Genomic DNA, 13,849 nt, shown 5'->3' on the forward strand with positions numbered 1-13,849 from the left:
AAAAAAACAACAACTGCTTTTTTTTACATTATTGATTAGCTCTGTGCCTGGAGTTGGTACTTAAAATTCATTGTCATTGTCCGTTCTTGGGGACGAGCCAAGTTAGGAAGTGAGAAGACGACTTTGGCACCTCGCAGGGAGAATTAATATGCTCCTGGCGTACAAGGGATGCCGAACGGCAGAGGAGGCAAGCTGAAACTCCCTGAAAACTTAGAAAAAGATCAGGTTACTCCAGGTAATTTCAGACAAAGCGGAGTAATTCCGGCCGAGTGACTTGGATTGTCTAGTTGCATGGATGTGGTAGTTCTTCCAAGACAAACACCCCTTCAACAGACAAGTCAGATGCTAGAATCTGGAAGCCGCTTGAGCTATTTCCTTAACAGGTCAACAGTTCTTCTGTGCAACTTCTGAATAGATATAGTCTTCAACTTACAACTGTCTGCTCAGTGACGATTTGAAGTTACCACAGCACTGAAAAAAGTGACTTACGACCATTTTCCACACTTATGACCCTTGTGGCATCCTCGTGTGATTGAAATTCGGACACTGGGCAATTGTTTTATATTTATGACGACTGGAGCGTCTCAGGGTCATGCGATCCCCTTTTGTGACCTTCCGACAAGCAAAGTCGAGGGGAAAGCCAGATTCACTTAACAACCGGGTTACTCACTTATCAACTGCAGTGATTCACTTAACAACGGTGGCAAGAAAGGTCGTAAAACGGGGCAAAACTCACTCGGCAAATGTCTCACTTATGAACAGAAGTTTTGGGCTCAGTTGTGGTCGTAAGTCGAGGCCTACCTTTCACAAAACCAGGACATAGCTAGCTAAAATCAACATTGAAGGATGTGACTGTTATTGATCGATGAAGGCCACTCCATCTCTGCAAGCCAGGCCCAAGGAGAAAATGTTTCAGAAAGTGAAGAAGGGAGCAAAGGACCACGGTTGGAGGGTTAAATGTCTTTGGAGGTTCTCCATCTTCCAGGGCATCGTTGTCTCCAAGGTGTTTTTCCAAAAGGCAACTGAACTTCCTTAGTTTTTCCCCCCCATTGAAAACGTTTCGCTTCTCATCCAAGAAGTTTTGTCAGTTCATTTCAGAAGGTGCTTCAGTTCAGTTCAGAACTGAAGATGCTTCTTGCCTGAGAAGCGAAACGTCTTCAAGGAAAAAAAAAACCCCAAGGAAGTCCAGTTCTTCTTCGTCTTCTTGTGCCATATCCGTCATTGAACGTTGGAGATCGTGTTGGCAATCCAATTTTTATCAACAGCCACGCAAAACTGTGGTTTTGTCCAAACAAAATCCCTTAGATTTTGAAACCACGATGATGTTCTTCTTCTGCCTGGACCTCGTTTGCCTTCAAGCTTTCCTTGGAGGATTAAGTGAAGGCTGCCGTATTTTTCCAGGTGTCGCATCGCATGTCAAAAATATTCTAACTTTCGCTTTTTTGTGGTTTTGATGATTTCCCTGGGCTTTCTCAGGCGGCTCATCACCACCTTGTTTCTGAAGTCCAGCTGCCTCTTGGAAAAAGCACCTTTGGGAAAGCTGGAGGGTCCCTGGAGGCTGGAAGGAAAGCGGTGGTCCTTGTTTTGGGGAAGCAGATACCGTCTTGAGACCAGTTTTGTACAGAACGTGCAAGTTCTTTGATCTTGACGGTAAACAGGAAGAGCCTCTTACAGGAATTAGGAGGAGAAAGTTTCAGCGGCTTTAATATTAATTTTGTATTATGGCCCTCCTTTCTTTCCCCGTAGCCTTCAGAGGCTCCTTCTTTCAGGAAGTAGGAAAGTAGTAAACAATGACTTATTTTGAACGGGGCTTTTGCGCAGGGGAGAAGTGCATTCTTTCGGCATTAGCGTGAAGCAATCTGTTGAAAGAAGAAAACCGCGAGCAGAAGAAAAATCCTCACCCACTATTTCATGTCCTGCTTTTAAAGACTGATTCTTCTGAAGGCCCTTAAAAAAAAAAAGGGCAGACTCTGAAGTAGCCACCCTTCCTTACGAACCGTCCCAAATCTATTGCACTGTAACGCCCATTTGTCCCCAGCCGAAGGGAGCGCCGACACATCTGGAAAACGACAGATGCGAGGAAGGCTGGCTTAGGAAAGTGTGGCTAAGATGAGATGCTCGCCTTTTCCAGATGCGACTCAGCCTCAAATCCGCGAGGAAGAAGTTCCAGGATCCAAAAGTTGTTTTTTCTTTTCTTTTCTTTTCTTTTCTTTTCTTTTTTAAAAAAAGCAAGATCTGGAAACAAACGAGTATCCTGAGCTTACAACATCTGGAATAAACATATGTATCCCAACGCTTAAGCCTTGCGGGGGGAATTTATGACAGATGGAAGCGCCAATTTCACAATGATTTCATCAATAAAACCTTCTCCGTTTTAACCGCACAAGAGTGAGCTAGATCGTAAAATGCAGCTGTTGCACAGTTAGCATCGTATCCCCTCTCGAGGGAACCGGGTAACACTCGGAGACAAAAAAACAACAACTGCTTTTTTTTACATTATTGATTAGCTCTGTGCCCGGAGTTGGTACTTAAAATTCATTGTCATTGTCCGTTCTTGGGGACGAGCCAAGTTAGGAAGTGAGAAGACGACTTTGGCACCTCGCAGGGAGAATTAATATGCTCCTGGCGTACAAGGGATGCCGAACGGCAGAGGAGGCAAGCTGAAACTCCCTGAAAACTTAGAAAAAGATCAGGTTACTCCAGGTAATTTCAGACAAAGCGGAGTAATTCTGGCCGAGTGACTTGGATTGTCTAGTTGCATGGATGTGGTAGTTCTTCCAAGACAAACACCCCTTCAACAGACAAGTCAGATGCTAGAATTTGGAAGCCGCTTGAGCTATTTCCTTAACAGGTCAACAGTTCTTCTGTGCAACTTCTGAATAGATATAGTCTTCAACTTACAACTGTCTGCTCAGTGACGATTTGAAGTTACCACAGCACTGAAAAAAGTGACTTACGACCATTTTCCACACTTATGACCCTTGTGGCATCCTCGTGTGATTGAAATTCGGACACTGGGCAATTGTTTTATATTTATGACGACTGGAGCGTCTCAGGGTCATGCAATCCCCTTTTGTGACCTTCCGACAAGCAAAGTCGAGGGGAAAGCCAGATTCACTTAACAACCGGGTTACTCACTTATCAACTGCAGTGATTCACTTAACAACGGTGGCAAGAAAGGTCGTAAAACAGGGCAAAACTCACTTGGCAAATGTCTCACTTATGAACAGAAGTTTTGGGCTCAGCTGTGGTCGTAAGTCGAGGCCTACCTTTCACAAAACCAGGACATAGCTAGCTAAAATCAACATTGAAGGATGTGACTGTTATTGATCGATGAAGGCCACTCCATCTCTGCAAGCCAGGCCCAAGGAGAAAATGTTTCAGAAAGTGAAGAAGGGAGCAAAGGACCACGGTTGGAGGGTTAAATGTCTTTGGAGGTTCTCCATCATCCAGGTCATCGTTGTCTCCAAGGTGTTTTTCCAAAAGGCAACTGAACTTCCTTAGTTTTTTCCCCCCATTGAAAATGTTTCGCTTCTCATCCAAGAAGTTTTGTCAGTTCATTTCAGAAGGTGCTTCAGTTCAGTTCAGAACTGAAGATGCTTCTTGCCTGAGAAGCGAAACGTCTTCAAGGAAAAAAAAAAAAACAAGGAAGTCCAGTTCTTCTTCGTCTTCTTTTGCCATATCTGTCATTGAACGTTGGCGATCGTGTTGGCAATCCAATTTTTATCAACAGCCACGCAAAACAGTGGTTTTGTCGTAACAAAATCCCTTAGATTTTGAAGCCATTATGTTCTTCTTCTGCCTGGACCTCGTTTGCCTTCAACCTTTCCTTGGAGGATTAAGTGAAGGGTGCCGTATTTTTCCAGGTGTCGCATCGCATGTCAAAAACATTCTAACTTTCGCTTTTTTGTGGTTTTGATGATTTCCCTGGGCTTTCTCAGGCGGCTCATCACCTCCTTGTTTCTGAAGTCCAGCTGCCTCTTGGAAAAAGCACCTTTGGGAAAGATGGAGGGTCCCTGGAGGCTGGAAGGAAAGCGGTGGTCCTTGTTTTGGGGAAGCAGATACCGTCTTGAGACCAGTTTTGTACAGAACGTGCAAGTTCTTTGATCTTGACGGTAAACAGGAAGAGCCTCTTACAGGAATTAGGAGGAGAAAGTTTCAGCGGCTTTAATATTAATTTTGTATTATGGCCCTCCTTTCTTTCCCTGTAGCCTTCAGAGGCTCCTTCTTTCAGGAAGTAGGAAAGTAGTAAACAATGACTTATTTTGAACGGGGCTTTTGCGCAGGGGAGAAGTGCATTCTTTTGGCATTAGCGTGAAACAATCTGTTGAAAGAAGAAAACCGCGAGCAGAAGAAAAATCCTCACCCACTATTTCATGTCCTGCTTTTAAAGACTGATTCTTCTGAAGGCCCTTAAAAAAAAAAGGGCAGACTCTGAAGTAGCCACCCTTCCTTACGAACCGTCCCAAATCTATTGCACTGTAACGCCCATTCGTCCCCAGCCGAAGGGAGCGCCGACACATCTGGAAAACGACAGATGCGAGGAAGGCTGGCTTAGGAAAGTGTGGCTAAGATGAGATGCTCGCCTTTTCCAGATGCGACTCAGCCTCAAATCCGCGAGGAAGAAGTTCCAGGATCCAAAAGTTGTTTTTTCTTTCCTTTTCCTTTTTTTTTTTTTTTTAAAAAAAGCAAGATCTGGAAACAAACGAGTATCCTGAGCTTACAACATCTGGAATAAGCATATGTATCCCAACGCTTAAGCCTTGCGGGGGGAATTTATGACAGATGGAAGCGCCAAGGAAGGTTTCTTTCTTTCTTTTTTAATTAAATAAATCTCCAGCTTTATACTTAAGGCTGCTGCCACAGGTAATATTTTGTGAGTATTTTTCTTCTTGAAAAGCCCAATCTGGGGCGTCTAAGTCAGATGCCCCCAGGGGATGTCTTGTACACCTTAGGCTGTTATCTCCCATCCCTGTCTGTGTGCCTGACCCCCTCCCCTCCCCTCCCCATCCCAATTGTCATAATCAGAGGGACTCCTACGGTGTCTGCAGACACAAAGGCCCCAGGCTTGTCTGAACAGAAACCTATTTGTGGAAAATGGGCACTTTGGAAGAGGAGAATGTGCTCCTTTCTTTGCACAAAGGGGAACTATTAAAAGAGGGAGGTGGGAGAGGCGCTCCTGGCAGGTGGGTGGTCTTCTTGAGGTCAGGGTTGAGGCCAAGAGACCCTCAGTGGTGGAAGGGAAGATAAAGAGTCGGGTCTTTACCTGGCTGGGTGGTGGCAGGGAGGACTTAAAAACTTTTAGCTCCTGGCTCTGCAGAATTAAAATGTGGTGCGTGTATGTGTATATAGAATAGAATTACAGAGTTGGAAGGGACCTTGGAGGTGATCTAGTCCAACCCCCTGCTTAGGCAGGAAACCTTAGACCACTTCAAACAAATGGTTGTCCAATCTCTTCTTAAAAACCTCCAATGATGGATGTCTATGAGATTCTCAGTCCTTCAGGTCCTGGTTGTCCCAAAGGTGCTTTTTCAAGAGGCAACTGGACTTTCGGGTTTTTCTCTGAAGACGTTTCGCTTCTCCTCCAAGAAGCTTCTTCAGCTCTTCTTCAGAGCTGAAGAAGCTTCTAGGATGAGAAGTGAAACGTCTTCAAAGAATAACCAGAAAGTCCAGTTGCCACTTGAAAAAGCTCCTTTGGGACCTCCAGTGATGGAGCATCCACAACTTCTGGAGGCAGGTTGTCCCACTGGTTAATTGTTCTCACGGTCAGGGAATTTCTCCTTAGGTCTAAGTTGCTTCTCTCCTTGATTGGTTTCCACCCGTTGCTTCTTGTCCTGCCTTCAGGTGCTTTGGAGAATAGATTGACCCCCTCTTCTTTGTGGCAGCCCCTGAGATATTGGAACACACACACACACGCGTGTGTGTGTGTGTGTGTGTGTTTGTTGGGGGAGCAAAGGGCTGGGCTAATGACTATTAAAGCAAGCAAGGCATCTCAAAACACTTAAGCACAACTCTGATTATAAAGCAAAATTGCCCTAATGGATTTATGCCAGAAGTTTTAGCACCTCTAGCTTTTCTTTTTCACCCGGCCTACCTCACAGCCTGGTTGTGAGGATGAAAGTAGTGACGGTGGGCAAAGCTCCTTGTCAGAATAAGCGAAGGAAGAGATGAATCGATGGGCAACTGATTACAGGTAGTTCTCGACTTAACAGCAGTTCATGTAGTGATGGCACTGGAGGTAGGCGAAGCGAATTATGACCGTTTCTCACATTATGGCCCTTGCAGCATTCTCATGGAGACACGATCAAAATTCAGATGCTTGCAACTGACTCGTCTATATGACGGTTGCAGTGTCCCAGGGTCACGGGATCCCCTTTTGCAAACGAAGTCGATGGGGAACCCGGATTCACTTAACAACCCGTGTGATTAACTTAAGAGCTGCAGTGATTCGCTTAACAACTCTGGCAAGCAAGGTCGTAAAATGGGGAAGTCCCTTAGCAAAAGTTTCACTCAGGAAGAGAAACTTCGGGCTCAACTGCGGCAGTGGGGAAATCTGAACCGGTTAGGATTAGGGTTAACCCTAACCCGAATGCAAGGCGTGAGCGCACGAGCGCACTGCACGCGGAAAGGAGGCATGGGGTAAGTAGAACAGCGCACTGAGGAGTGCGATCAGCTGTGGCGTGCAATCTTTTTTTTCAACTTTTAAAAGCATTTTTTTAAAAGAAGCGGGAAGCGGGGAAGCGGGCGACTGGGCATTGGGTGGGCATGGCGGGTGGGGGGGGCGAGCAAGGATTTTTGCTACCGGTTCTCTGAACCACCCATCGCCATCGCTACCGATCCGGTCCGAACCGGGAATATTTCACCCCTGAACTGCGGTCATAAACTGAGGACTGCCTGGAATGGAAGCAACAGACTCCAAGCAGGCAGGAAAACTGGTTGGGGGATGGGGGTCAGGGGGGGGTGGGGAGAGGGGAAGAAACTCCTAAGTAGGTGCAAACACCTCCGACTGGGCTTCAGAAGCAGCTCAGGTTCCTTTCCTTCTTATTTTTCCAACCCATTTAGAAATCCTCCTTTGATCTATTCGAGAGGGCCCGATTAAGAAATTAATCTCACGTGTGTGTGTGTGTGTGTGTGTGGAGCACCCAGGTTATTTTAGCACACAAAAGAACGAGTCTTCCTACGCCGCCTGTTCTTTCGACCGCCAACTTAAGGCAAACCCCCCAGACAAATAATGGATTTTTTTTCGCCAAGGTTCTTTGCCCAACACAATTTTATAGGGACGTCTTTAGGAGATGTTTGGAGGTGGGAAGCAAGAAAACTCTTTGCAAAAAAGCAGAAAAATGGCCAAGTTTTAAGACACACCCCCCCATTGCAAAAATTGATGGCCGGCAAATGCCGGGGCGGGGGGGGAGGGGGCGGGCGGCAATTGCCGCTTCCAAGCAGAAGCATTCCTGCAACGGTAGGATTGTTCCGTGCAATTTGGGAGGGGGAAAAATAAACCACACACACCTATTTGAATTGTCTCGGTAATAATATCTAGCGCAAAAAAAAAAAAAAAAAAAGGAACAACTGGGTTTTCACGGATCGGTTTCAAGCGGGAACGGCCGTTCTGAAAAAAAAAAAGTCTTGGCAGGCGTGCCGGGATGCTTTCTAAGGAAAGGCTGGAGGGAGAATTTATTTATTATTTCCCCCCCCCGCCATCATTTGAGCAGCAAAAGCTTTAACTCCTGTACGTGTCTTCTTGGACCTGTCCATCAAATACCAACGCGCGCACACATAAATTCAGCAAGACATTTCGCACAGAAGGTAGGACGGAGAAAAGACAACACGTTGGAATTGTTTTGAGCCCGTCTTGAATGCTGGTTTCACTCCGCGGCCTGCTAAAGAGGGTAACGTATCAGGAGGGAAAGGGGCTCACAGCCAACGTAAAATTGATGGGTGGGTTTTGAGCTGCCCAATTGACTGCCAGCTGGCCATCTCTGAACTGGGTTAACCTCATTTTCGAGACAGATTTTTGTGCCTGGCTCCGCTTCAGGAATATTTCACTACAACTAGAAAGGGAACTTGTCATCAACGGGATCTTCCTTTCGCAGGATGCAGACAAAGGCAAGAGAATTTGGCCGGAGACCCTCGCTTGGAATAATTCTGCCTCCTCCTGGCTGTGCCAAGATTTAAAATAAATGAATACATCGATTTTTTGTTTGAAGAAGGAGCCAACAAAGAGAATGCACTGTTGGTTAGGAGTGGGTTGAGCAACACCGCCGAGAGAGAACGGCAAAGCGTTGGCATCCAAAATTCAAGGATTCTTTTAACGGTCGTAAGTCACTATTTTCAGTGCCGTTGTGACTTCGTACGGTCGCTAAATGAATGGGGGTAGGTAGAGGATTACCTCTACACCCTTTTTCAGGGTTGGTCATCAGATTTTAGAGAATGATCAGAGCCTCTTCCTTGAAGGTTAATTGTACAAGCTAGGATACTACAAAATGGAGGTTCTCAACTCTACAGGTGGTCCTCGACTTACGACCACAATGGAGCCCCAAATTTCTGCCGTTAAGTGAGACATTCATTAAGTGAGTTCCCCCCCCTCCATCTCGCGACCTTTCTTGCCGCAGTTGTTAAACAAATCACTGTGGTTGATTAACTGGTTGTTAAAAAGTGAATCCCCCCCCTTGACTTTTTGCTTGTCAGAAAGTCACAAAATTTGACCCCGGGACACAGCAACGGTCGTAAGTATGAACCAGTTGCCCAAGAATCCGAATTTTGACCCCGTGAATGCTACAAAGGTCGTAACTTTTTTTCCTCTTTTTTTTTTTATTGTTGTTAGGGCTGAATGTATGCTTTCGTTTTCTTTCATTTTGCTCGTTTTTGTGTTTTGCATTTTATTTTATTGTTTTCCTGATAAAACAATAAATAATATTAAAGAAAACTTGTGCCGTCGTAACCTTTCCTCGGTCAATAATTGAACTGTTGTTAAGTCATGGACTACCTGCCTTGTGGTTTCCTTCAAACCAGAGTCCTAGGGGGTATTTTGTACACGCCAATTCCTTAGGGGGACAAATTGGAAAAGGAACAAGAGGACACGAGACCACTGAGCAGCCGAATGTACAAGCCGTGTTCAGATTCCATTTGTCTAACTACATGGTGGGCCACCTCCCCCCTCCACCCCCCAGGACCCACACTTAAGTGTTTATCAATCGCCCGATGGTTCTGGGGCTCGAACAGAGCAACGTGAATTATTTACGGCGCGTACACAACTTTTCAATTAACCAACCACTTGCCTCTCGAAAACACCGCTCCCCACCACCATTTATAAGTAGCAATTCCAGACTAAATATCTCATGATGAGCGGGTCACTATGAATTAAAAATGAACTCCTGATGAAATATTTAATGACAGCTAAAATGAAGGGGGAAGTCAACGGTTTCCCCCCCCCCTCCTCCTTCCATTAAAGCCTATCTGTTCGGTAAATTTGATTTGCAAAACCTTGCTCCGAGGTGCATTAAGGTATGTAATTTTAGCTTTTTGAAAACGGCACCTCATAGAAGAAGGCCAGAGACTGTGCTAACCTAGAATCGGTGTGAATCGTAGAAAAAAAAATCAGGAGGGTTGATTTTGCAGCCCCGTTTAACATTTGCCATTTTTGATACCTTCAATATATTATCTATTTGAGTCTTCTTTGAACCCTTGTCATCCGGAAGTGAAGAAATAAAAGATGGTAAATGTTGGAGGTGGGAGAAGAGAAAGGGAATGGGTAGCAACGTTAGAGGAAAACGTCCTTCTCTCTTAATTTTTTTTCCTGGACTGGCATATTTTAATTTGGACTACAAGCCTAAGGGACAATTTGTCAAGTTCTACCATCATTGCAGTAAATGCATATCGCAAAAATAGGATTTTTTTTAACCAGGAACATCCCTGAAGTAGAACATTCAAAGTTGGAGACCTAGTTTTTAGGGAAATAATCCCCTTCCAAGACAGATTAAACCCACAGTTTAAACCCAGATTTTGTTAAAAAAAATTGTTTTGTTCCACCAGCTGATTTTTCCAGCGTTGGGATGCTAATAGCATTCATCCGAACTTGAAATTTTTACCTACCATTAATTGGTGCATCAACAGATCCGTTAAAAAAGTAATCCTGTTGCTGAAGAGAACATAGGAACAGTTTTCCAGACAGTTATTGCAGGCCAGATAATAAGCGCTGATTGTACTACAGAGTGATCTAGGAGATAAAAGTGAAATTTTAATCACATTAAAGGAAAAAAATAAGATAGATAGATAGATAGATAGATAGATAGATAGATAGATAGATAGAAGAAAGAAAGAAAGAAAGAAAGAAAGAAAGAAAGAAAGAAAGAAAGAAAGAAAGAAAGAAAGAAAGAAAGAAAGGAATTCTTTATTGGCCAAGTGTGATTGGACACACAAGGAATTTGTCTTTGGTGCATAGGCTCTCAGTGTACATAAAAGAAAACATACGTTCATCAAGAATCAAACAACACTTAATGATAATCATAAGGTATAAATAAGCAATCAAACCATACTAGGAAACAAACAATATAAATCGTAAGGATACAGCAACAAGTTGCAGTCACACAGTCATAAGTGGGAGGAGATGGGTGATAGGAACGATGAGAAGACTAATAGTAATAGTAGTGCAGACTTAGTAAATAGTTTGACAGTATTGAAGGAATTATTTGTTTAGCAGAGTGATGATGTTCGGGGAAAAAACTGTTCTTGTGTCTGGTTGTTCTGGTGTGCAGTGCTCTATAGCATCGTTTTGAGGGTAGGAGTTGAAACAATTTATGTCCAGGATGCAAGGGGTCTGTAGATATTTTCACAGCTCTCTGACTCGTGCAAGGCAAGACTAAGGCAAGACAATATATCTGTAATATAAAAATGCTTTGTTGCTATGACACTTATGCTGTGGTTGAATTATTGGTTTTTTTTACAAATAACTTGAGGCAGTGAACATATCCAATACACAAAATGTGAAGTTTAAAGGCTGAAGATTCTCAAACAAACTTTTCTGTGTAGGAAATAGGACAAAGTATGAAGTAGATATGGCCACCCGTTGAACAATATTTGCTAATTTGTTAGCAAACAAATTAGGGGCCTCTGGTGGCTCAACAGACTAAGTCTGTCTGTTATTAACACAGCTGCTTGTAATTACTGCAAGTTCAAGTCCCACCAGGCCCAAGGTTGACTCAGCCTTCCATCCTTTATAAGGTAGGTAAAATGAGGACCCGGATTGTTAGGGGCAATAAGTTGACTTTGTATATAAGATACAAAAATGGATGAAGACTATTGCTTAACACATTGTAAGCTGCCCTGAGTCTTCGGAGAAGGGCGGGGTATAAATTCAAACCAAAAAAACAAAAAACAAACTGTCGAAGTTAATTATTTCCCATTCATGTTTAAGAATGTTCAGGAGACCTCTAATTTTAGAGACGGAACTGATCGCTGGGCAACCTCCTTTCAAGATCAGGAGGGAATCAAAGAGATAAAGAAAATATCTTTTCTCTCCAATCGATGATGCCCAGTTGGGAGTAGTTTAGGAGAGAAAACCGCATTTGCAAACCTGGTTTGAGAAGGCCTAAATGTGAGGAAACCCGGGGAAGCAGAGCTCCTTAAGAGCCAAACCAAGAGGGATTCCTTCCCCTGAAATCTCTGGGGATCCATTTACGCTTCTTAAAGAGCATGGAAAGAAAACAAAAGAAAGCTATTTGTAGGAGGCTCTTCCACAGGACTTCACCAGGTGTCAGATGGCAGTCGAGCACAATGAAATTGGCTTATTACTGGTCAACCATGCAGTCCTTCTGTAAATTTGATTTTAGGTATGTTTTAGGAAAGACATTCTAACTTGCTTTCTCCAAATGGGGTAGTTGAGAGTGCCCGTAATTCTCAGAAAAATCAGGAATCCTGCAGCACCTTTTCTGACGAGCATGCTTTATTAAAAGCCGTATGCTTTCGGCTCATGAAACTTACGCCTTTTAATAACATTTATCAGTTGGGAAAGGGGCTACAAGATTCTTGATCTATTTTCTTGCCACTGGAGAATAACTTGGCTCTCTTTTATCCCCAAATTTTCAGATTGGCAACTTGCAAAAAGGGCCATCAGGTTTTTTTTTTTGGCTGAAAAGGTGAATCTAATATATTGAATTGGTGATCTGTAGTTTTCCAGCTCCTCTCTCAATCTTTTGAAATTCCTAATCCTGGAGATTGAGAGGATTAAACATAGAAGAAAGGAAGGGGAAGGGGAGGCTTACCCCAACATCTTCATCCTTTAGCCTTAATTTTCTTATGCTACATAGCATCACATAGTTTACTTGGGACTCCATGCCAACTCCAAGTTCATTTATTGTCAAGCATAATTCTTGTCCACCATTCATACACTATAGGCCTAGGGACAGGTAAATTTAAGGACTGCCTTTGATTCAAAAAAATAAATGCAAGGACTATATATATATCACCTGATGACTTTTTGCAGCCAGACAAAAGGGGTCCAGGAGGCTCTCTATTTTAATCTCACTGGGATTAAGGAGACTTGTCTGTTTGTTTATGGGATTATAGGATATCTTAGTTTATTTGGAATTTGTGAATCGGTGTTTTGGTCCGCCAGCATCCTGCGGAGCTGGCAACGGAGTCAGACAGTGATGAGGCTGAGGAAGAGCATGGGCCAGTCCTGGAGACTGGGGAGGGCTCTGCATCGGAGGCAGAGGTGGGGCAAGGCCATTGTGGAGTGATGTGTGGACTCCGGAGCCTCCAGAGGCTGACAGTAGTGAGGCAGAGGAACAGGAGGAGCCTGTTCCTAATGCACGCATGAGAAGAGCTGCCAGAAGGCAAGAGCAGCTCAAGCAAAAAGGACAACTCGGGAGTAGGGCCAAGAGATGATTGGCCCCTCCCTTAAGGTTTAAAAGACCAACAACGGCATTTGGGCTCTTTGCTGGAAAACAATGTTGATAGCTTCATCTTGTTGCATTTATTTTATATCGGTGTCTTCTGAATTTTGCCAAGAAAGGCCTTTGGCAGTTTGCCTAATTGGACCAAGGTTGGTGATAGGACTGAGGAATTGTGTTGAGAGGAATTTGCTTTAATTTAGTTGGACTATGCTGAGAATGAAGTAATTCTCAGCTGTTTTAATAAAGTTTGTTTGTTTTTACACTGAGTTTCCTACTACCTACTTGGGCCTGGGTCACAACAATTGGCAAGAGGAATGGTTAAATAAAATTCTGCCTCTATGACAACTTGCAACAAGCATTAACCCAGCCTTAAGAGAATAATCCATCCAAGATTTTTGTAGGAAGACTAACCTTTATTTCACCAAATCATGGTTTAACTATTGGGTATTGCCTTTTAAGTGTTGGCCCCCATTCTCCCCATTCTGTTTTAACTGGTCTGGTTGCTCTTGATAAAAACTGTGCTATCACCTTACATCTGGGCCAGCTGTTAGCCCTCCGAGAGGGTTCAGATTTTACCCGTTAGGGTTGGAACCCGATCAGCTCCAAGATGTTTAATATGGGATGTTTTTTTTTATAATGGCTCTGCATATATACAGCTGTACAACAGCTAGCACTGATGATGTTGCCTACTTGGGTAATGAAATGTCTTTAAGAAAACGACCAAGCTCAGAGAGCACCAAGGACTCCAACCCTAAGCTACAAATATTCTGTCCTGTTGGTTTTATAATGGTCCCCCCCCCCAAATTTATCAATAGGTTGACTTGGATTTATAAATACATAAAAATAAACACACACATACACACTATAGTTTGATTTGAATATAACATTAGAGAGTTTAAACTTGGAAGTTAAGAAATATGTAAAATAGTTATTAAAAATGTTCAGAGAGTATTAAG

The 13,849-nt window shown here is 43.5% G+C and overlaps 1 protein-coding gene across 3 annotated transcripts in view; it reads right to left on the reverse strand.

Moving 5' to 3' along the window:
• Nucleotides 1–13,849, reverse strand: part of SCAPER (S-phase cyclin A associated protein in the ER) — a 109,381-nt gene that overhangs the window by 29,448 nt on the left and 66,084 nt on the right. For all 3 annotated transcript variants that reach the window (XM_058156370.1, XM_058156369.1, XM_058156371.1), the window contains one exon: nt 10,093–10,216. In XM_058156370.1, the coding sequence (XP_058012353.1) occupies nt 10,093–10,216 (124 nt within the window). The remainder of the gene's footprint in view (nt 1–10,092; nt 10,217–13,849) is intronic.

The sequence above is a fragment of the Ahaetulla prasina genome, chromosome 13 (assembly GCF_028640845.1).
Source record: "Ahaetulla prasina isolate Xishuangbanna chromosome 13, ASM2864084v1, whole genome shotgun sequence".
Taxonomy (NCBI): Eukaryota; Metazoa; Chordata; class Lepidosauria; order Squamata; family Colubridae; genus Ahaetulla; species Ahaetulla prasina.